Below are 26,034 nucleotides of genomic sequence, written 5' to 3' on the forward strand. Positions count from 1 at the left end.
AAAAGGAGAAAAATATAGGGGTGGAATCCTCTTGAAGTCTTTGGTGTTTCTTGTATTTTTTGTTTAAAGGGATGATATAGTAATTGGTTGAGGTGAGGATTTAGCTTGTTTTAACTTTTTTTTTTTGCGAGATATAGCAACACATTATGAAATGTTACAGAGCGCAATTAAGAGGAATTCAAAGTTTATTTGATGAAAATCGGTTGAAAAACAATTAAAACACAGCCATCCTAATAAAAGGTGACTCCCATTGTTATTAGGATCTCTTTGCTTTGGATATCTCGGCCATTTCAAAACCAGTTTGCACGTCAGAATAAACCCTTTTAGAATCAAAACCTCTTTCATATTTTATAAGATGTTCATAATTGCCGTCGGAAACCTGAAGCCCCATCTCACCTGAAACTGCACCATCCCTTTGGTTCTTCTAGGGGATTTTAAGAACCAGAAGTGTGCATGTGTGTGCGTGTGTATATGGGGCGGTTAGGGGTAGGGAGGTGTCCTGCACCTCTAAGCCTCCCGCCCCACTATTCCGCTGCCGTTCGGCAATTTTCCGCAGATGAACGTACGTCTTTCCCTTTTGCTTATGGAGCTATACCTTTCTCCAAATGCGATCCGTGGTTCTGATTCGCATTATTACCCTACAACCCTACCAACCATACCACGGCATTATAATTACTGTGAATGCCCGAGCACATTAAATGCATTTTTATTGCTTGATTTCAAAGTTACTGGTACACTCTGTACTGCGCACTGCATTCAGCATGCCTCATCTCACTCTGAAGTTCCATTGTACAATCTTCAGAGTGATTTCGTATTATAAGTATACAAATGAATTTCTCGAGTATTATGTGACACTCTTTGAATTATATTATTATGTCGTAAGTGAAGGGGTGCTTGAAAGATGCGAAGAAGACCCTGGATGTTTTCAGGTATTAGTCAAGAAAACTCAATGAAACCACAGAACTAAGGGACAATACTAGCTAGCACAACCCTTACAATGTAACAATAGAAGAAGTAAAAACAAATAGTAAGACTAGGCCCTATAGAAGTAGCAGTGGTAGTGGTGGAATTATTTGAATCGTACTTATATTATATCAAGACTTTCCATTGAAGCTTTTTCACTGTAATTCTTTCTTTTCTTTACGTATTTATATGTAAGCAGTGGAGGCGGATGGGCCAGAGGGGGCGCACCGGGCGCGCGCCCCCTTTAATTTTTTGGTAAAACAAACGAAATCAAAAAAAAAAAAAAGACAAAAAAAAAAAAAAAAAAGACAAAAAAAAAAAAAAAAAAAATGAAGGGGCTCGCGTGCGCCCCCTCTAATTTTGTACAGGCGCCCGCCCCCTTTCCGGAACGGATCCTCCAATGTCTAGGCCCCATAATTCTCTCCATAGGCTTTATTGTGTGTGTGTGTGTGTGTGTGTGTGTGTGTGTGTGTGTGTGTGTGTGTGTGTGTGGGTGTGGGTGTGTGTAATTGTGTGTGTGTATGTGCTGTGCGTTCGTTCGTTTCTGCTGAGTATTGTTATAATAAGAAACTTTATTTTCGGATTCTGTCTCTTGATTCAAATGTTATTTTCCCGGGTTTTCCTCCTTATACTATATAGCTACAAATCCATTGAATGATTATGCGGATGAAAAGGCAGATAAACATTTAACTGTTAACCAGTCAGATATCTGTTCCATAACTATACATTTGATTCTTCAACAAGATAGTAATCAGTAGTAACATATTCAGAGGCAACACGTCAGTCAGTTTTCGACACTAACTTCTTTCTCTGCGTGGTGGCCATTTCGGGCCACTGAATTCTTTTGATGTGAAATTTTGGTGGTCCGAAAAAAAGAAATGGAGTGGCTCGAAGTATAAAATGAAATATAAAGGTTCATTTTGAATTTTAGCTGTAAATACGATCGGGCCATCGAAAGATAGCCTGCATGTTTGGAAATTATTGGTGACCCAATGTCATTTTTTTTTTTTTTTTTTTGTTCGTGTGTGGCCCCGGCGCTATAATGCCGAAATATACGAACACTAAAGTAGTCATACAATTTATCCTTTTATCTCTGTGTCTGAGTATTTTCACTTTTGATCCAAAATTCATCACGTGTCCTTAATTCTGTAGTGCCATTTAATCGCGACCGTTACACGCAACCTCCCCAGTCATTATGATTTGTAAAAAGGCGGGTACTTTTACACTGCTTGTAGTCTGATGAGAGAAAAGATCGTTGTCGGAAGACTTTATAATGGTTCGTTGATTTCATTGCTGCAGAAAACATGTTCGTAAACTGCACCTTGGTGGACGCCACAACGGTGATCTGCAATGGCACCACGTTTGTGGTGGAGGAGGGTCCCCTCAGGCCCGGGGACGTGTGGTTCTGGGTCTACATCGGCATCTACGTGGCCCTCATGCTCTTCGCTGGTGAGTAGATTTGCCATTTTTGTCCCCCTTCAATAGCTTATATGCCCTAATCATTCAAGTGCATGTTCAATGTACAGTTACTCCTTCTTTCCAGACTAACTTTAAGTGGTAGGGAATCTCTTCAATAAACGGTAGACTTTCTTCATCAGAAGTGGATAGGAGAAAGTTAGGAAATCTGTTTCAAATGTTTTCACTTACTAATCGATCGCATCCACTACGCATATAGAAAAGGCGATGACATTATCACCTCACAACTCATTCACTGCAGTTGTGTAATAAATTATCACACAAAATTGATCATATCATTTGTTTGTTTTTTTCCATGAAATATCAACTACAACCCATTTCTTCATTAGCTTTCGTCAGTTCAAATCACAGCATGATACAAGACGAGAATATTAATTGCAATGGATACAAACTGTTTTTTATTTACTCATGTTTTAAAAAACCCCACGAAATTCTTATAGTGGTACTCAATTCAATTCATTTCAATCCAATTCAATTCAATTTAATTCAATTCAATTCAATCCAATTCAGTTCAATTCAATTCAGTTCAAACTTTGTTTTTAATTTTTTTTCAACAGATTGAACAAGAAATATGTGAAATTTGACATGCATTTTGTCGAGTGAAACACAGACAGCCAGGAATATTAACATATTCATGTCTACTACAAGAAGAGGCATATCTGCGAAAATTATACTTTTAGGTTAATAATAAATGGAGTACTTGGGTGATGATGACATGATTTGTCCGAATATTTTGGTTGCTCCAAGCACTGTTCCGTGCTACGTTACTCGCTAATATACACCTGATTGATAAAGAAAAATGTTAAAAAGAGGGTCGTATCAAATATCTCCCTTTTGGACAAACTGCCATGGCACTATAACGGTGCGTGGGCTCGAACCGATGACCTGAGTCGTTGAAAGCACAGCTCCCAGTCTGCTGGACCCCCTTAACATCCAATCTTGGTACAGTATCTGTACATGGAAAGTATAATTTACAGCTGGCCGAACTACTGATGCCCGTTTAATTTTTCCACGTTGGTCATAATCAAGCAACTTTGCTGGAATTATTATCAGATACTAAAATAAGCTTGCACAATATATTATACGTTACAACGCGAGGGTACGTTAGAGTGAGGATAATGCTGTTTTATCAAATTGTATTTTTTTTTCTTTCCCCTTGTGTTGATCTATTATGTTATCATATTTCCAATGGCTCTGCAAGTACGGTACAGTGGCCGCGGAACGTTTTTTTCAGTGTGTGTGTGTGTGTGTGTGTGGGGGGGGGGGGGTGTCAAGGTAAAGCTTCAACCACACAACTTCTCGCCTCGCATTTTAGCTGATTTTCTCCCATTCTTTTGTTTAAATTATTGACCCACAATATAAAACAAATATACTGTACCTAATTTCGAGTTTCTAGGCCTCGGTGCCTACAAAAAAAAAAAAAAAAAAAAAAAAAAAAAACATTCACTTCGGGGCTGCGCCATTCAGTTAATAGTTCTTTTGGCGTCACCTCTGCCTCTAGTTTTAACCAGAAACTCTCAAGGCAAAGTATATAATGTACTCAGTATACCATTGCAGAGTCTTCCTTTCATCTGTCAGTGTTCTTAATGCAGCTCGTAAACAATGTACAGTGTTAAGATGGCATATCAAAGGTTCAGTAATCAAATATTATTCTGATTTGATATTTTACTCACATACACACACACACACACACACACACACAAATTACATGATATGGCGCACAATATGCGCCATACCATTACTGTGCTTTTATGCAGTATTCGTTTGTTGTTTTTGCACTGCAAGGTCGACTTATGGATAATTCTCTCTCCCTCTCTCTCTCTCTCTCTAATATCTATCTATTTATTTATCTATCTATCTATCTGTCTATCTATCTATCTATCTATCTATCTATCTATCTATTTACATATCTATCTACTTATCTATCTATCTACCTACCTATCTATCTATCTATCTACCTACCTACCTATCTATCTATCTATCTATCTATCTATCTATCTATCTATCTATCTATCTATCTATCGGTCTGGCTGTCTGTCTTTATTGTGTGTAGCTTTTGTATGTGTGCATATTATGTACTCGTAGGGAGGTGGGTTTACATTGTACCACACACATCACATATTTGCATGTATTATATTGATGTTTGTATGTGTATGTGTGTGTGTGTGCACATTCCAATGACCATGCGTACTTTGTTTTGTATTGGCATTCCTTAAAAGCTGTCAGGGACATTATATATACGCGGCATGATATATCTCTTCAAGAACAGGACGAGGCCTTATTGCACTTTACATTAAAAATGTACTACATGTATTGCTATTTATTACTGTACTAGAGGGAAAGTAGATTATAATACCGCCACAGAGGCTGTGGCGACTTGCTACCCGGAAGCGATTTTTTTTTCCGTAACCCTAACGCGTCGAAATTGCCAATTGTGGCACTTGAGCAAAGACTATCAGTGTACTAGTTGGTTGCGATACTTGTGCCATGGTCGTCTGCTAACCACAGAATCAGATTAGAATGTGAGAATGGCACGCCGCCTTGTGAACTGTCATAACAACGGCTTTGTGTGTGTGCGTGTGTGTGTGTGTGTGTGTGCGTGTGTGTGTGTGTGTGTGTGTGTGTGTGTTTCCACTTCGCCATCGGCATCGCGTTCTGCTTTGCCGTCTGCTTACACTACTGGTATTCCTGTGGTTTTGTTCGCCGTCTGCTGACACTTTTTTTGTCTCGCAAGACTTGCGTTGTTAATGATAATAATAAATATCATTTATAAAGCGCTTATTACAATGTTTCTAAGCGCTGAGCGTCTCGATGAAAACATTAGAAAAGAGAAATTCAGTCATGGAGTACAAATTGTTGTTAAGATGCAAACTCGAAGTTTTCATCAATATCTTGCAAAAGTAAATTGGAAATCTAAGCTTGGAATGAATTATGATATAGGCCTATATAGGCGTACAACTGCAGCAATTGCTATTGTTAACATTGATCATGTTTATTAAGCCACGCAGAATCAGATTCGAAGTGGGCATTAGGTCTAATTGGGTAACATGAATACACTACTTGGTTAATTTGGGTTTATACTTCTCCAACCTCACGATGATTGTGCTTTAAAAAAAAAAATGATTCAGAAAGGCGTAGTAGGCTCCTTTTTAGTTCAGGTTCATGTAGATCAAGATATATATGATTAAATTCTCATGCACTAACATCCAAGATGAAGATGGGGAGGGAAGAGAAGCTGGGGGAGAGTAATCATCGATTTCGATATCTCTATATTAATATATTAATTCAATCAGCTTTATAAAGGCATTTTGAAACAGGATTTATAAAGCAAACAGCAACTCATTTTCATTCTAATATCACGTACGGTTTGAATTGATCTATCAATATAGATGATAGGTCTATATTTTTTTATGTTCACTCTATCATTGCCAACCCAATAGATCTCCTCATCAAGTGCCTCGTTACCTCTACCAAAACGACCATCAGTGAAGGAAACCCAAACCCAAATGTGGATTGAGTGACAGCAGCAACATTAGTAAAACACATCAGTGACAGTTAAAGGAAAATCGCACAATTGTAAAAGATGCAAAAGTTATGCATTTTTAACGTTTTGATGTTGGTACAACTGGATAAGGGGATACTATAAAAACCGCTTTCAGAAAGTAGGGGGAATGATTACTGCCTTTAACATAACTTATGTCAGTATCAATTAAGTTGATGGAATGTGTAATTTTCATGAAAAATGATTTCTTTGTCGAATTCTCTTCATGTTTTCTTTACATTGTTGTCCACACATGACGTCATGGACTCTAGTAGTCTCCTTATCCAGTGATTACAACACCAAAACTATAAAAATGAATAATTTTTGCATCGATTGTCGGATTTTCCTCAAACTTTCACTAATGTTGCTGCGTTCACTCAATCCATATTGCTCTTTTGGGTTTTGGTTTCCTTTAATATCAAGCAATCATCACTACCGTTATTGCTTCAATTAGATTATAAAACTGAGGGATCGATCACAGAAAAGAGTTCTGTGGGATCGACCATAAACACCATTACTATCATTTCACAACTGGATATCATCTTATCATCATCATCATCACCATAATTGCTACTCGTATTACCATCGTATACAAATTACCACAAGCAATCTTCCTCCACCATATTGCACTTATCAATACTTTTTTTTTTCATGTCACCAATCCATCAACAACTTCACGAAATCTCTTAGATATTTTCAGCTTCATCATTTTCATCAGTCTAAATAAGCATCGCGATTATCAATATATTCCTACTCGATCCCTCCCTTCAATGCCCACATGGCCTAGCATCCTTATTGTAAGTCGATTCAATGAAATGATGAAGATAAATGATTGAATATTAAAACACTGATTTGTTTGTTTGTTTGTTTGTTTATAAGAACACTAGCCGCATTCACACGTGTTAGCTGGTTACCGAGCGCGCTCCAAAACTCGAGTTCTTGTTATACTCGTAATTTTTTATGAAACTTCATGATCGATATATTAGATATAGATACAATCACCTGGCATAAACTGGTATCAGATTTCCAGGTGGGTTCATGAGTTTATGAGTAATACACATTTGTGGAAGCGATTTGAAACGATCGTTATATAATGTGTTGTTATTTGGCACAAATTAATTTCATTTATTCTAATGGTGAAGGATAACCAAAAGAAAATTAATCTACCCGATATTAGCCAAATTTAAGGTCTTTTCATTAAGTTGGAACATCAAGCATCTGTGCAGAGTCACAGATGCTACTTACGCATTTTTATAATATGCATTTATAGGAAACTGATATACGTTTAAACGATGTTAGCCATCATAATGGTGTCCTATATAGCTCCATACCAAGCCTGGACAAAAGTACGGAATCTATCAGCAATGTTGCAATGTGTGTGTGTGTGTGTGTGTTTTTTTTTTTCTTTCTTTTCTTTGCACCGAAAACTCGACGGCGGGCGCCTGAAAACCTTCCATGCACTTTGTGTATGTGTCTTTGTGTGTATGTGCGAGTGCGTGCAATGTGTGTTGTGTGTTTGTGTGTTTATGTGTTTGTGTGGGTGTGGTAGGTGTGCAGTATATCGTTACTTGCAAAGTTTCGTGTATGCTAACGTAAAAATCGTAATCAAGAGTTATTCTGAAAGAAAATGAAAGCGAGGTCACAGCTGGTCGTTGTTCACGTCTGAAGAATGTAAACATTCTGGTTATAATCATAAAAGTGTCAGAAATTGTGCACTCTATTGTTAAAAAATGTTTGTTATTCAAACTTCAGCGTGTTTTATGAACACATATTTATATATTTCAAGATTGAGCTGCTGTGACCTAGTTTAGCAACCATGTCATAAAGCAGTACAAATTTTTCCCCTTAAACGTGATACAACAATGCTAGCAACTATATATGAATAGGTGGTAGACGTAGATATAAGGCTTAGGACATTTGCAGGAGTAGGGTAGGATAGATTTTTATCATGATTTGTACCTTGAGGTGCTCACAAGCGCTTTATTAGATCTTAAACTGAAATACTGATAAACCAACTGGCCACGACTTCAAAATGACGTCAAAATCACGTCCATTTCCCTTGTTCTTGAAGAAAAGGCGTCTTTCAGATGTATTCCTTGTTTTCTTTTCCAATATACGTTAAAAAGTCATGAATTGACGTGTAAACGACGTGCTCATGACGTTCTGACGTACATCTTGTCTTTAGAATTATTTATACGTCATTGAGAAGACTTTTATATAACCACCAATGACGTCTTTTGGACAACTTCCATTTGAGCAAAAATACGACATATTGACGTCAGTTTGAAACGTTAATATGACGTCCAGTATCTTTGTTTATTTTCGTCTAAAAGATTTTTTTGACGTCAGTCTCGTCTTTAAATTAGTAATTTACACGTCTTTATGACGTCTTTGTATAACAACCCAGACGTCAGAAAGACGCACAAATATGTCGTCTTTTAGACGTCATCCATTTGAGCAGAAATACGACTTTCTGGCGTCAGTTTAAGACGCCTAAATGATGTCTGCTTTCTTGGCTTATAAACGTTAAACAAACGACAATTATTGCGCCTTTCTGAAGTCTAAATAATGACGTCATTTTTATATCTTCTATTTGAACGAAAATTCGTCTTATTGTTGACAGTTTCGACGTCTTTCTGACGACATTAATGACGTGATAATGTCATTCTGACGACAGTATGTTACAAAGCAAACTGATATAACTCTATAAAACTCTATAATTAGTAGGCCTTATTATAATATGACGTTATAAAGACGTCGAAAAACTTGGTTAATATGTCACAAAACAACGTAAATTTAACGTCATAATACGTCATTGATATGACGTGATAAATACGTTGCAAAACAAACTGATATAACTCTACAAAACTATAATTCGTAGGCTTAATTATATGACGTCATGAAGACGTCGCAAAACTGACGTGAACATAACGTTCATATGTCGTTAATATAACGTCATAATACGTCGCAAAACAACGTAAATTTAACGTTACAATGCGTCATTAATATGACGTGATGAACACGTTGCAAAGCAAACTAATATAACTCTATAAAACTATTCGTAGGCCTAATGAAATGACGTCATAAAGACGTCGCAAAATTGACGTGGACATAATGTTAATACGTCGCTAATGCAACGTTATAGATACGTCGCAAAACAACGTAAATTGAACGTTAAACACGTTGCAAAGCAAACTGATATAACTATAACACTCTATATTCGTAGGCCTAATTATATGACGTCACAAGGACGTCGCAAAACTGACGTGAACATAACGTTCATATGTCACTAATATAACGTCATAAATACGTCCCAAAACAATGTAGCCTAAATTTCACGCTATAATACGTCATTAATATGACGTGATAAATACGTTGCAAAACAAGCTGATATAACTCTACAAAACTATAATTTGTAGGCCTAATTATATGACGTCATAAAGACGTCACAAAACTGACGTGAACATAACGTTCACATGTCGTTAATATAACGTCATAAATACATCCAAAATCAACGTAAATTTAACGTCATGATACGTCATTAATATGCGGTAATAAACACGTTGCCAAAAACTGATATAACTATAAAACTATAATTCGTAGGCCTAATTATATGACGTCACAAAGACGTTGCAAAACTGACGGGAACATAACGTTTACATGTCGCTAATATAACGTCATAAATACGTCCCAAAACAATGTAGCCTAAATTTCACGTTATAATACGTCATTAATATGACGTGAGAAATGCATTGCAAAGCAACGTAAATTTTACTTCACTTATGCGTCGTAAATACGACATGAATAATACGTCACAAAATTGACTTGAATTTTACGTCTTTAGTTCGTCGCTAATATGACGTCATAAATACGTCGCAAAACTGAAGAAAATTTCACGTTAATACGTCACTGATATGACGTCATAAATGCGTTGTAAAACAAAGTATATATTATGGTATTAAGACGTCATTTAAATAACGCTATGAATACGTTGCAAACCAACGTAGATTGCGTCATTAATACGTGTTTATGACGTAAAAATTACGTCGCAAAATTGACGTTAATTTTACGTCATCAATATGTCACCAATATTAGGTAATAAATACGTCGCAAAACTGACATAACACAGCAAGAGGTCCATAACATGACGTGATAAATTCGTTTCAAAGAGACGTTGAAATCACGTCATTTTCTGGTCATTTTCAGACTTGCGACAACTTTGACCATGTAGTTGCGACCAAATTGAGACGTCTTTTTGACCTCCGTCTGCTAGCTGGGATGTTCATAAAGTTTGTTCCATCCCTTTCTGCCAATTCAACCGTTCATATGACTACTTTAGTATTAGTGATATATGTTTTTCCTAACCAATTTCTGTGCATTTTCTGCACGCATCCTAATGCATCCAGGCTGTAGAAATCGACAACTTTTGCTGATCTGAGATACAACGTCAAACGTTGAAATAGATGAATTTACAGGTCTGTATTTGAAACCTAAAGTAAGGGGAAGTCCAAACTAAAGATAACTTCTTTTAAAAAAAAAAAACCCTCAAGTGGCAAATAAGAAAATATTATTGGTTAAAGATTGAGGAAAACTTTCTTAAGAAAGGTATCATTCTAATTTTCAACAAAGTATAATCGATCAAGAAAATCAGGCAATCTATGACGTTTCCAGCGACTTCCTATACAAGAGAATAGAAAAGAAAGTACATGTATGCAAAATGTCATACTCTAACGTAAAGGCATCATTTACCTTTTGCATATGAAACAAAAACCCAGCATTGGTGCTTCAAAGTAGTTCTTAAATGTGCGTTAGGGATAGAAACAACCAATGTAAATATTTGAACCATTATCATCGATGTTATGTATTTTTAGATATACAAAATGTGTACAATAGTTATAATAAAAATGTTTCCAGATTAAACCGTCTACAGTTATGGTTTAGTAAGAAAAATAGTGATCTCTCCTTATATTTCATGCTTTATTGAAAACGTTTTATATGGTGGGATGTGGAATGACCTACACATGCATCAAAAGTGTTATCTTGAACATTACTTTTTAAATCACTGTTCTCAACGGTAAACAGGACCTTTAAAATACATGTTTGTATTAAATTCATCCTCTTTAGTAATCACTCCAAATATTTTATAAATAACCTCTGTGACATCAGTTCTATTACTTCATCAAAACATCATGGAAAATACATTTCAAATAAATTTCTCAATATCTTTACAAATGCCTACGAAGGAGAAAATTATCAAAATACTCTTCATAAATTAAGTGACGAGCACATCAAAACACCACTTTTCTGCGGGGGGGGGGGGGGGCAGAATGAATTTTTGAACACTGTGTAGGTGATTAATTCCTAGTGGAGTCAACATCTTGGTTTCGAACCAATGTTGGCTCAACCTTATACATGCACGTAGTTATGTCGTGCCACGCTGGACTAACCATTCATGTAAACGTCACATGGATGTTGACACAATGTTTCATTGAATACTGTCATTGCTTTTAACATCTTTAAACCGTAGATTTTTTATGTTATACAAATGCGATCCTATACACTAACCCTTCACAGATAGCTGTTAACGCCATCCTAACAGTTGACTAGCAAATTACTATTATCTCAGCTGTTGTAAAAAAAAAAAAGAACAATCGTATGGATGTAATTTATACGGTTTTGTCAAAAAACATAGACTTACATTTTTGTACGTTCACACACGTATACACATATACACGCACACACACGCACGTAAATAGCCTTCGAGATATATACAATCACTTATTTAGACGTAAAGATGTATGTTTAAAAGTTTTATATAGTTATTATAAATCTGATACATATTTACACACTTGTGTATGTTAATGCACACCACACCCAACACAACGTTGATTTATACAGATTAATTTTTCTTTAATGTCATATATTTCTGACAATGACATTGACATAGTATTGCTGTATATCTCTTGTGTTTTTATCATGTTTATGTATCCATGTTAAACGTGTGCTCTGTATATATTGTATGTATCGATGTAACTTGTGTGCATGCTAACAAAACAAATTTCCAGAAACGGACAATAAAATCGAATTGAATTGAATTGAAATGAAATTTCTTTTACCTCACGGCCTATGTACACATCATTATATCAAGCAGCACTATTATCCTACCCCCCCCCCCAAAAAAAAAAAAAAAATCATTTGTGGCTTGTCAACGGACACCACCTGACGCTCACTCCGCTGCCGCGTAAGGCAGCCCATAAATAATCTGAACACAAGTGATCGCTGTCAGTCAAAGTGACCAGTGATTTGTAACTTTGATTGAAAAAGGCACCCTCCCGTGTACCAGGGAGGTGAGAGAATTAATACCAGCAAGGTGAGTCACCTCCCTGCTTATGTTGTACACGATATACTGAGTGCTGAGTTTTGTAAAATGATATACTTGCTGAATGGTTTGCTCATGTGAAACGTCTTCGAATAAAGCTCCAACTTACCATGTACGACTTGTGTCCTCACTTCTCATTTTCCTCTGGAACTTCGATTAATGAGAACGTGTTACTGTTGAGTGTATACTTGCAGTGCGAACAGAATAATACAGAAATGATATTCTTCATTAGAATTTCATCGATATTTCAGGCCCATGTTTACAATGAAATTAATTTGAACAAAAATAAGCAGCTGAATTCTTATCTCTTGTGCTTCTAAATCATATTTTTCTTACACACAGTACAATATAGGCCTATATATACACATTATACCATGCGTAGCGTATTACTTGACATAGAATTCTGCATGAATATCTCAGAAAAGGCTTTCTGATTACTTAGTAACTTCAAGCCAATCCATATCTGCCTTACGCACACACTTGTGCTGCTGAATCACCTTCTTTTTTAAACACACACACACACACACACACACACATACGCACACACACATACACACACACGCACACACACACACACACACACACACACATACACACAAACCCGTTGTTATGTTTGAAGGGTGTGCCATTCACATTCGAATCTGATTCTGTGTTAGCAGACGACCATGCCACTGGTATATGTGTACATACTGTACAGTGAGAAGTCCAAGCGCATGCGTACAAAACCAGCCAAGTACACCGATAGTCTTTGCTCAAGTGACACAATTGGCAATTTCGACGCGTTAGGGTTACGGAAAAAAAAATCGCTACCCGGAAGGTGACGAGAAAATAGCAGAACAGGCTCGAAGGTCGTCTTGAAGTCGGGTCTTGAAATCTATCCACGGGGAATTAGATTACGCGAAGGCCAGTAATCAAAATGACCGGGCATGCAAATGGGCATGTGTATTTCTGTTTAAAAAAAAGGAAAGGAAAAAAGTTTCCGCGATGTGCCAATGGCGGAAGGCTGATTATATGAAGTCAACATTGAGTAACTTGATGCAGTTGACATTTAACGATACACAGTTCGATTTTTTGGTGTAATGACAGTGAAATGACCTGGAACGTATAGATGACAACATGGAAATTGATATGAATGAAAAGTAGTATCATTTTACAAGGATGTGAATAGGAAATTGTCAGAGGCTATATTAAAGCATACCAGTTTGGAGAGATTATATTTCAGGCATCGTACTTTACGAGTTAGTTGATTTTGATGCTGTACACACTATATTCAGTTCAAGTTTAATAAATCTTGGGTTCCAACCGAAAGTTCATATTGAGATTGATACTTCTAGTACGGCCTAGTATCACTGGGGCCTGTTTGCAATGAATTGCAAATTGCGCCATTTCACAAGACAACTTGCGATTGACTGGTTGATCGCAAGTAACGCTCACTCTACTGAAAGTTGTAATAAGTGTCTTTATGAAACAGGACTTACGGTCAATATTGAACTTACGCTCGATTCAACGAGTTACGCTTAAATCGAGCGTAACTTCAATCGCAACTCTTTGTGAAACAGGCCCCTGGGGTGGTAGGCAATTGGGGCTTCTTAATGCAAGTGTTGGAAAGTTGCTGAAATGAAATATAAAGTGTGCTGCATTACTAAATAGCCATTATCTTTGGCTTCTGTATGGTTGACTTTGTGGGTCTGATGGTGGCTTCAAAAATTTTTTGCTTGCCCAATTCGGGCAAGCATTTGTTCTCATTGTTCAAAAACGCTTGCCCGAATTTGATTTTCACTTGCCCCAAGCAATCGGGCAAGTGCTTATGTTGCACCCTGCTTGTTACTAATACCACCATCATCATCATCACTGCGATGAGATTGAGTTTTGATTTCATTCTGATTTAATTACGACTAAAAAGACCTGCAATCAGCTAATAGATACTTTTCGGCAAGACTACGTGAAATGTATAACAATCTATTATCATAACGAGGAATTATTTTTATTATAAGTAGTCATAAAAAACAACAACGAAAGGATCAAGATATGTACTTTAATGACCATCGATCTCTTATTACTCGTATACAGGGCTGATGGCCGGACTTACGCTTGGTCTCCTCTCGCTGGACATCACCACGCTCCAGGTCCTCTCCACCGCCGGCACGCCCAGCGAACAGGTGTACGCCAAGCGTATCCTGCCCCTGGTGAAGAACTCCCACCTCCTCCTCGTCACCCTCATCCTGGCCAACGCGGCCGCGGTCGAGTCCATGCCGCTGTTTCTCGACGCCATCACCAGCCCCATCGTGGCCGTGGTCGTGTCGGTCACCGCCGTGCTCATCTTTGGCGAGTGAGTTGTTTGGCGGCGCGGCGGCATTGGGTCGCGTTCTCGGATTACTTTCGGAGAATATTGGGATCAAGGGAGGACCTGACATTGTTTTGTTTTGCTTTGTATATTGTGAACGCCTGCAAGTGTGTGTGGTGGTGGTTTGTGTATGTGGGAGGAACAATGAATATTTGTCGCATACGAGATAATGTTACACATCATGCAGTTGCGGATTTTTTTTTCATATAAGTACAGTGACCTCTGCAACATTGATAGGAATGTTCTTTCCCGGGTTCATTTTAGTGAAAAATAATAATCTTGTGTTCCAGTCTGAGAGATAATGATAACTGATATACTCTTCTCGAAAATAAGATGATAGTTCATCTGCGATATCAGTTTTACCATCAATGTCATCAGGTAGATCCATAAGTGATTAGTTTGGGTGTCTTCATTGTACCAAATCTGAACTAATTTGATATCCCTTTTTACTGATAGTCTGAATAGACCATGCGAAAGTATCAAGCGACCGAGTAAGAGATACAACTGTATTTGCATTTGGAAGTATTTTCGAGAAGACTTCAAAACATTATTATATAGATTGAGTGAACTCACAAGAAAATCGAAATGGAGAATATTAACCTCATGTAGTGCTGTCCTACAGGGCTTTGTCGTAGTCATAATATACAGGTGACCTAGCTGACATAAGTCGAACTCAAAGAAGTCGAAAAATTGGCTAAGGTGAAGATAATTTTACCCCGCATGGATATATGCGTGTATTGATTTTAAGTCGTAAGTTTGTCTAACGTGAGAATAATGTCATTAACTTTACTTAGACTTTAAGCATACCGGTTATTTGTTTCTTTACACCTTGAAGGAACGTTACCGACTCTTAACAAATTTCCATATTTTTCCTTCCTTTTCTGTGCGACAGGGTTATACCGCAAGCTCTTTGTACGAAATACGGCCTGGCGATTGGGGCGAATCTAGCCTGGTAAGTCCTAGTCGTTTTACAAGACTTCTACGTGCAATGAATGTCACAAAGACACGCCGGGTGCCCTCAGACAAGGTTTCGGTTGCAATGAGCATTTATAAATCGACGACTGGTATTTAAAAAACAAGAATGAAAGTGGAAATAACAAAAACTTAACAAAAGTAGCAGGCCAATGGAAGGAGCCGATAGAGGCCTGTAGTAAAAATTGATGGACGCTACCCAAAATGACATCTCATAATAGTCAACATTTCAAATCATTCGAGATGAAAATGTCACATTCACCGGATTACTATTACTAATTGATTTCTGATTATTTGATTAATTATGATCTCAGTTATTACATAATGTTGTCCTGTAGGACTTTGTCGAGGTCATTTATACAGTCAACGTGACATAAGCCGAACCTAAAGAAGTCGAAAATTGACTAATTTGAAGATTGTTTTATTCCCCATATATATAAACAAACACGTGTATCAGTTTTAAGGTGAATATGTCGATATTTACGTAAGCCGACAATTTTATCTGGTCCCGGTTAGATTTAATTTTTGCAGGGTTGACTTATCAAAAGCAATTCTGATAAAAACTTCAATATTGCCTAGACAGTTAAGCCTACCTTAGGTATTCCTAGTTTGAAACTATACGTCAATGTTTAGTGGCTAAGAATCACAATCGAGCAAAGTTATTGGTGGACGTCGAGGGTACAAATAGGCTTATTTCAGTGACTTAGGTTAACTTTTTTTTTCACTCACGACAGGTTCGTGTACATCTTGATAGCCCTGCTCTTTATCATTGCCTGGCCCATCGCCAAGCTTCTCACGCTACTCCTCGGGGAGGGAACGGGAACGTTCTACCGCCGAGCAGGTATAGTATTCCCAACTTTGGGGTTCGAGCTCATGAGGTCAATATTACAGTCTCTAATGCAATAAGTGTGCAAGCTGTGGATCAATAGATTGGGAGCCACTGATTACCCCCTCCCCCCACACTCATATATTATACTGTTACTTATAATGGCTTAATCTCTTTGATCAAATAAAGGACTGTCATGAAAAGCTTCGTGCCGTGCTGCTCGGATGAAAACAAATTGGTCACGGTTGTGCGCTCACTCAGACTTTTTGATCATGATTATCTAAGCCCTGAAATACATGCATACACTGTAGTTAGACGGCCCAAATGACTAGAAACTGGGGACTGCAAGCCACGTGAGCCGCAGTGCGTAACTAACATTAGGCTTACATACATAACATAATAGGTACTCAGGGGCGGATCCAAGCATTCCTTAAGGGGGGGGGGGGGTGGGGTGTAAAAAAAGTTTTGCTGCCACTACGAACGAAAATTAAAGGAGTTATTAAAGAGAGAAAAACAGGGGAGGGGTGCCCGGTGACTCCCCCCCCCCCCACCCCGGATCCGCCACTTGGACTACATGTATTGACGTTGCTCTAGCTACCACAGACTCCAAAGTGCTGCGGAAAGCGTGTGATCGAGTCCGCCCCATGCTTTCCTAACTTCGTGCGCCAGGCGTTTTGCTTGGAAGTTCGCTGTCTGTAATAATCGGCCTTCAAATTTGCAAAATGATCGAATTATAATGGATGTACCACTGATACAAGGAATATTGTCATTGTGACTCGATTAAAAAGTTATCCGCCAGTGAGTCTGCTTCTACCCAAAAGGTGCCACGGAACATTTTCTGTTTTGTTTCGTGTGGTTGTTTGTTTGTTTGTATGTTTGTTTGTTTTTATGCATGGGGGGGGGGGGGGGTAACAGAGGGTGCTGTTCGTTATTCCGAAGGTTCGCTATTCCGAAGGTTCGTTATTCCGAAGGGTCGTTAATCCGAAACACGCAAATTCCCTATACCTACAGGTTCGTTAATCCGAAAATGAAAAAGGGTTCGTACATCCGAAAATTTGTGGCGTTATTCCGAAGGTTCGTTATTCCGAAGATTGGTTAATCCGAAAATGAAATTCGGAAAAATGAACCTTCGGAATAACGAATCTTAGGAATAAAGACCCTTCGGAATAACGAACCTTCGGAATAACGAGCTGTAAGCGGTAACAGATAGTGCTCATGGTTGGGTCTAGTGTCAATGATACCTTACGTTGACCAACTAAGAAACGAATCGCGTTGGTTAATGTGAATTACAGTGTTGGCAAGTATGCAAATTTTTTTAGGGGACCGGGCATTACGTTTTGTGAACACCCAACCTCCTCGAAGAGTGATTTTTTTTTTACTGTTATTGTTATTTTTTATAATTAGTATTATTGTCATTATTGAATATTTAATTGAATTATTTATTGTCCACAATGTCAATGTGGGACTATGCCTTCCACCAGCGTTGCATACACAGATAACAATCGTTCAAAGAACAACATATGTGTGACACATTACAAATTATTATAATTATTTTACTTTTCATCTTTAATGTCACTTCACTCCATTAGAGTTAAAGGCACTGGTGGATCTGCAGGCGACGTCCCCAGAAGCCGCTGCAGAAGACAGCGCCCTCAGTCAGGACGAAGTGCTCATCATCAAGGGCGCGCTAGACGCGGAGGGCAAGGTCGCTAAGGACGCCATGATTCCAATAGACAAGGTCTTCATGTTAGACCACGATGGGGTCTTGGATCGGAAGACTATGCAGGAGGTGACGTTTTCCTTTGTTTTAATTGCCTTTCCTTTCTCTTTCATTTTGATTTTGTTTGGGCTAAAAACAAATGGACTGCATACAAATGGACTGCAAATCTATAAAGTCCCATAGTAAGCGTGTTTATGAAACCGAAAAATATGCAGTGCAGTGAGAGTTTTTTCTTTCCATGCTATTGATATTCAGACATCTACCGATCGGCTCTCCGTGATACCTGAAAATTGTATGTGTAAAAATATGTATGTGCTCTCTCTCTGGTGGAATAAATGATAATAATAATAATATTAATAACAATGATGATGATGATAATGATGATAATGATTATAATAATAATAATAATAATAATAATAATAATAATAATAATAATAATAATGATAATAATAATAATAATAATAATAATAATAATAATAATAATAATGATAATAATAATAATAATGATAATAATAATAATAATAATAATAATAAGAACAATAATAATAATAATAATAATAATGATAATAATAATAATAATAATGATAATAATAATAATAATAATGATAATAATAAATCGTTTGCAATAAAACCTGATTTGTTTTTTGTGCGGGTGTGTTTTTTCAGATCATTGGCAAGGGTTTCTCACACGTTCCAGTCTACAAGGGTCACCGCCAGAACATCCAAGGCGAGTTCGTGGTGAAGAACCTCATCATCCTCGACCCCGACGACCTCGAGTCGGTGTCCGAGTCGCTGGAGCACTACGGGCGGCCGCTGCACGCCATCGCCGCCACCAAGCCCCTCTACAACATCCTTGACGAGATGATGGACGGGAAGTACCGCATGGCAGCGATCTACGACGTGCCGGTGACGACGTTGCCCAGCGTGCCCGAGGAAACTGACGCTCCGCCGCCGACACCCACTCTCGCCACTACCACGTCTATGACAGGAATGGTAAAAGTCCGATGCCATGCATGGGGACATTTCATCGGGGCGTTTTGTCTGATATTTTTTCTGACGAACTGAAGAAAAAAATAAACCAGAATTAATGTATTTCATCTAATTCCAAACGCGAAAGGCTGTCTCCCATAAGCTTTCTCAGTATCCTTGCCAATTTTTTTTTATTAATTTTTTTTTTTGCTGATTTAGAAAACCAACCCGTAAACGATTTCAACGGAGGAAACAAAAACTTGAACGATTTTGAACAAAATATACACTACAAAGGTAATAATAATTCAAGTGTTAGAAAATATAGTATGACCACGTCCGTTTTTTTTTATATTCTAGGCATGTCAACCTTAACTAACCCGGATGTTGTCAAGAAATTGATAAATGGTTCGATTAAAGTCTGATTCATTAGAAAGTGGTTCTTCCTCGGCACCTTCCCCTTTCTTTGCGGGCCCATTGCGTACGGCACGCGATCATCCGCAACGTCAGCCTTCACTTGAAACACTACGTAACTGACATCAGAAGAATTAGGTGCTGAGCTGTATCGCTGACAGCATGGTCTAGCTCTAGCTTATAGGATGTCTTCGAGTAAAAGAGTATCGTTTAGTTTTGTGTAAATCTATACTGCCACCGAATGGAACATGGTTCGAAATGATGCAAGTGTGTCTGGATATTTCATTACTTTGCTCATTGGTATCAATTTCTCCTGTGTATACGCACTGACTCGAATGATTTCGTTGGACATCTTTAACGTTATTTTTCCTGTACAGCTGAAAACTATCACAAAAAACAACCGTCAGACAAAATAACTGATAGGCAGGTAAACAAGTTAAATTATCAAGCTCAAACCGAACATCAAAGCTGCGAAACTAACTTTTAAACTTAATATACGGCGATTGCAATGCGTTTCTTTTTTTACCCTGCCAGAATTACATCGGTGTGATCACGCTCTTTAACGTCCTTGAGGTTGTGTTGGGTGAACCAATCATCTCATCTGATGACGTGTACGCCCAGCTGAGGCAGAAAGTGGAAGTCGGGAAGGTCAAACTGGTGCGCTCACTCAGCCACGCCCACATTCCCACGACGACGACGGGATCTATCAACTCTCCTCCGTCTCCTCTCACGGTAAGACACATCATCTTAACCCACTACATCAGAGATCCCTGTGGATCGTACACAAAGCCTTTAGGGATACATGCTGCATTCATTCATTCGTTCGTTCGTTCGTTCGTTCGTTCGTTCGTTCGTTCATTCATTCATGTATGTATGTATGTATGTATGTATGTATGTATGTATGTATGTATGTATGTATGTATTTATTTATTTATTTATTTATTTATTTATTTATTTATTTATTTATTTATTCATTCATTTATTTATTTATTTATTTATTTATTCATTTATTTATTTATTTATTCTATTTTATTTTATTTTATAAAAATACACGATACACAATGAATTGTACAATACAAAAGTTACATAACTTGAAAATGAGTAAAGAAACAAATCAAAACAAAAGTGGATATTTTCGCGTATAATTTTTTTTTTTTTTTTTTTTTTTTTTTTTTTTTTTGCGCTCGGCCGGTTGGAAGAATTTCGCGTTTTTTCTTGATTTCGCAGAATCACGACATTAATTACTGAAACATATGACGATCAAAAATATTCCCGTGATTTTATTTTCGCGCTTGCTTCTGGTTGCGCAAAAATTTCCACACCGCAAAAATTTCGACTATTGGTTCCATGACATTTGGTCCTCCGACACTTGCTCCCATTAAATATCTGTACGCTAGGCCAAACATAAAACCTACCTACAAACATAACCCCAGTTACCTTAATCCTAATTCTCACATGAAACTAAACCCCAAACCCATCACAAATCAAACCCTAACCCCAAGTCCTCGGAGAAAGTAAGACCGGAGCAATTGTCGCAGGAACAAATAATGTCGTGTCACCCTATATATTAGACCTAGGTAGAGAAAGCGGTGATCTCATTCATTACCATCGACGCCTGTCAATACAACATATATTTAACTTTGAAATGATGCGATAGATAATGGTAGAAAGGATTCGAGGTGTCATGTTTAAAAATATTTCCTTCCTTCTTGCCTTGCTTATCGTTTTGCCCTTGCTCTTTTCTCTTCCGTGAATGTTCCTTTTGTGCTTTCTTCTTTGTTTCTCCTTTCTCCTAGTTTTTTTTTTATTTTTTATTCCTCTTTCTTTCTCTTCTTGTTGGTCTCCGTTCATCTCTTCCTTTTTAATTCCTTCCCTCTTTACAAGTTAGTATGTCTTCTTTATCACATACCGGTAGCTATATGTCATTCTTTACCTCCTTCTCCTCCGTTTATACTTCATCTTTTTCAAAATCTTCTTCTCTTTGTCTCCTTGCTCCTGTTTCCTTTGTTTTTCATCTCTAGTATCTTTTACTTTCATTTTCTTCTTCGTCTGCTCCAATGCTTTTCCTGAATTAATTTACCTCGTTTGCTGTCCGATGCTGTTGTCACACGGAAGTTACAGCTCGGTAGGAATCATAGAACAGTAGAAACAGGAAAGATGTAAAAGAGAGATCTGGAACCGAAATCAATTTCACGCTGTTGTCAGTAAAGCTGCGTTTCCTTCCTATACCACAAGCACCACGAGCTTCTTTCAGTGTATATGATAGTTTCAGTCCGTTAGCAGTGGCGGATCCAGGGATTTCGTAAGGGGGGGGGGGTGGGGGCACCGAAAGAAATATATAATATATATATATATATATATATATATATATATATATATATATATATATTGTGCCACTTCCGGGTTTAATCACCTGACAAGTGGAAAAAAGGTCTCCCGTGCAATTTTCTTTTGCCGTTCCTCATGCCACTTCCGGGTTTCATCGGCTGACAAGCAAGCCAAAATAGATAAATAAAATAAGCGTCAGCGCAATTTTCTGATGCCACTGCAATCGGTATTCTTTAAAGAGGGGGCGCACGCGCGACCCCCTTTCATTAATTTTAGTTTTATTGCTTTTATTTTTCCAGAAAACTAAAGGGGGCGCGCGCCCGGTGCGCCCCACGGCCTTCTTGGATCCGCCACTACGTTAGCGTATTTCTAGTGGTTTTTCTCTGTGTCAAGTCGATTTCTTTATTAGTATTAGCACTGTTCGTATACTAGTACATGTATCATTGTATGTTTTTTCTTCTCCTCCCTCCTCCTCCCCCCCCCCCATCTCTCCGTGCAGCCTCAACCGTCTGCTGCGGAAAAGACGCCCTTACTATCTCCAGGCAACATGGCCTAGAGTGATGGAAGCGATCCATTTAAGACTTTGAGGTCATAGATTTATACTAATAACAGTATCTCGCGTCACCCAGGAGAGTGGATGTGTACACCAATACGTGACCCCTCGCACATGCTCTGTTGTCTGTGTGAGCATATTTGTAGTAATTTATGCATACGTACATCGATGCCCTCGCTTCGGCAAATCGCTTTTTTTTTTTTTTTGGTTAATTTTGTTTTGTTTTTTGAATCTACTCTTTTTGTCTCATTGTGATCAATGTGATTGCAGATTTTCTATGAGTTTAGGTTTAGGTTTCGGGTTATAATCGTGATTGTAGTGTAACACGCTATTTGGTGGGATGTCAGACTAACTGCTAAATCCATGGAAGCAAAAATGTGCTAAAATTGTGCATTAACTCGTTTGCAGTAACCAACAATGGAAATAAACTATACTTCGTCTGCAGGCTTATGATTGAGAAAGAAGTGAAATACAGTACACTGCAGTGCATTGCCGATCAAGTACATGTTGCACTCTTAGTCACGTTTCCAGGTGTTTGAAACTCGCTTCTTTCTGGCGTTCTTCCGTCTTGCTGTAACACGTCTTAATGATATAAAAAATAGTCCTGTATAAAGTGTACTTACCCAAGGTAGCCTATTATTTTGTTCATCAAAAACCTCATCTCCCATGTGGTTCTGCATGTCTTTGTTATGTTTATTCCAGCATTGTCAGATACCTATTTATATATTTCTGTGTGACGAGGGACACCGTGTCCAACGCTTCATTATTTGTGCCAATGGCTACAGATTTATCACAGAGAGATACTAACACATTGATATCTGCGACTGAACACTAGCATACCTATTTCCTGTAACACGTACTCAACATCCTGTCATGAGTAGAACGTCAAGTGCCTTGATTGTGCAAGAAGAGCCGTAGGTTCCAGTAATGATGATTTACGCATTCATTTTGTTATAACAGTTAATCGTGCAAAGAGTTTTCGTGATTAAAGAGTTTTTTTTTTTTCAATAGAAGAAAATTTGCCAGCAAATGAGCGGTTATGTTGAAAATTTCGTCTCTGTGTATACGGTGCACTCTTTGTGTTCCTGTTTTCCAACTTGTGTTACAGTTTCTTGAAAAGAAAAAAAAAATGTTGCCGACAAGACTTGGAAATATATTTGTTGTATGCCTTTTTGTCGCTTTTATCAAAGTAATAATATTCTGAATTGAATTTGTGTGAAAGTAAATGAAACTTTTCTACTAATATTTACCATGACTGCATTCAAAATATCTCGCGTGTACATTAGATAAATGAAATACATTTAAGATAATAAGTGCCAGAGCTTTTTAGGATCCTCAGTACTTATGAGAAACTATGCCGACAGGCTTTAGTTTACTATACATGGAATTCAAATGTTGTCGTTCATCTTTGGTACATTGGTTACTCAATAAGATCTCTTGCAATCTTTATAATGAGTACGAATTTAGTGCATTACAAAAAAAAAAGTATGAGAAACAACTTTATCGTAAAAGGGACATAGAAAAGTGAGGTTTGTAAGATTGGACGTGCGTCATGCAGGGATATGAGAAAGAAAAAGAAAGCACTTCTTTATCAGGACGGGAAAGATAAGTATAAGAGTATATAGATAGATAGATAGATAGATAGATAGATAGATAGATAGATAGATAGATAGACAGACAGATAAATAGATAGATAAATAGATAACGGATAGGTAGGTACATGTAGATTGATGGGTAGATAGATAGAAAGATAGATAACCATAGATGTAGATATGGATAGATGGATGAATAAATACATAGATAGAAAAGAGAGACAGGAAGAGAGACAGGAAGAGAGACAGTTTGTTGTTAAAGAAGGGCATGTGAGCAGGTGAGTAATTTGATAATTAGATGAACGTGCAGCGATAAGGACATGGATGGGTGAATAATTAAAAAGAGACTAGCGTTACACAGTACAGGCAAATCTAAAATTGTGTTGTTTCATTTGATCTTTATGAATTGGCCTTTTGAATAATACCCATGCATTTATTCTTCTTGTTATCTCGACACATCTGGTTATTTATTTGCTTGTCAAACTATTATGGTCGGGGTAAGGGGAAGTCACCTCTTTCGTATATTGTGTGAAATAAAGTACTAGTAAATATCAGTCTAAGTAAGTTTAATAGACTCATGCGACACGGGTAGTGTGCCCGTGTATGAGGCATGTGGGACTGCTGTATGGTACAAGGAAGATAACGAAAGAGTTGATGGCATTTTGAGGTTGAAATGCCATAGACAGTGTGCAAATACGTTGCTGTTCACTCAAGCGCGTAAATCCTGAAAACGATTCTTGTATTTAAAGGGGGCCAAAGTTCACATTCCGAGGAGGTAAAGAATGAGTCTTGACATAATATGCGTAAGACACACGAATAGGAAATGAATGTAACAACGTGAGGGATACTTGAAAATGTTTCCACAAGGCTTTAATTTGCAGCGGAAAAAAATGAGTTAGAAATTACGTTCTCAAGATATATGCAGTAACCACTAAAAGTAGCACATGCAGACATATTCGCATTCGTGTTACAAAACTTCACAGTATAAACACCGCTGATCGACTTTGCTACAGGTATAATTCAACTGATCATGTATGTTTAATAATTTGAGATGTTTGCGATTGTTTTAACTGAATGTAATATTTGCAATCTGCCGTAATATGTCGTATCAACCGGATGTGATATATTTTTTTTTCAGTACTTGGACGAATTAAAATACGAAGTCCATAAATCACCACATTCCATTTTTAACAAATTCTTGACTAAGATAGAGTTATATAATTACTTCGACAGTCATTCGGCAATAAAATTTCCGCTGTATTCATAATGAATAAATCCAGATCCTCTTCGATGATCTCACATTTGTCATTGTAACTGATTTGTTTCCAAATCCTTTTGACGTCGTATTTGTGATATACCACTCCCACATGTACGTGATACACACAATAAATCTTTCTATTACTTGCTAATTTCGGTCAGTATTTGAGTGCAAATCTGGTGCAAATACAAGTCAGCAGAATGGACTATTCTTGTGGTATGTGTTGCCTCGATCGTGTGATACGTGGTTTATATTCAGGGGTTGGGGAAAAGAGGTAAGCTCGTAAGGTACACTGTATACCTGTAGATAAACGTGTTCTCATACCAACGATAGGTGTGTATGACGGGATACTATATAGTGTAATCTGTGCACATTAGCATTATTGACTGTCTATGTCATATCACACAATTCACACAGACGCATACACACACACATACACACACACATACACACATGCACAAAAATTACTACCAATAAACAAGCTGTAAAGACAGGCCGCAAATAGTGAATCATGCAGTACAAAATAGAAGCCAAAGATATGAAACATTGCGAGCGAGTGTTTAAGGTTTATTCAGGACGCAAGGCAAAACATCTGAAACCATTGTTGGTGGTACATAAAATATATAATATGCATAAATATAGTTTCTATAAACATACCCATTCCTATGTACAGCGATAACATCCGCACACTTTATCATCATC

The 26,034-nt window shown here is 37.6% G+C and overlaps 1 protein-coding gene across 1 annotated transcript; it reads left to right on the plus strand.

Moving 5' to 3' along the window:
* The first annotated feature begins 2,202 nt into the window (after positions 1 to 2,202).
* On the plus strand, positions 2,203 to 22,512 carry LOC140242536 (uncharacterized). The gene is given in 9 exon segments (XM_072322274.1): positions 2,203 to 2,233; positions 2,236 to 2,412; positions 14,430 to 14,688; positions 15,596 to 15,655; positions 16,410 to 16,516; positions 18,091 to 18,290; positions 18,888 to 19,214; positions 20,136 to 20,333; positions 22,429 to 22,512. Coding segments are annotated over 9 exon segments (1,416 nt in total). The 3' UTR covers positions 22,486 to 22,512.
* Positions 22,513 to 26,034: the final 3,522 nt, after the last annotated feature.

This window comes from Diadema setosum, chromosome 19, assembly GCF_964275005.1.
Source record: "Diadema setosum chromosome 19, eeDiaSeto1, whole genome shotgun sequence".
Classification (NCBI taxonomy): domain Eukaryota; kingdom Metazoa; phylum Echinodermata; class Echinoidea; order Diadematoida; family Diadematidae; genus Diadema; species Diadema setosum.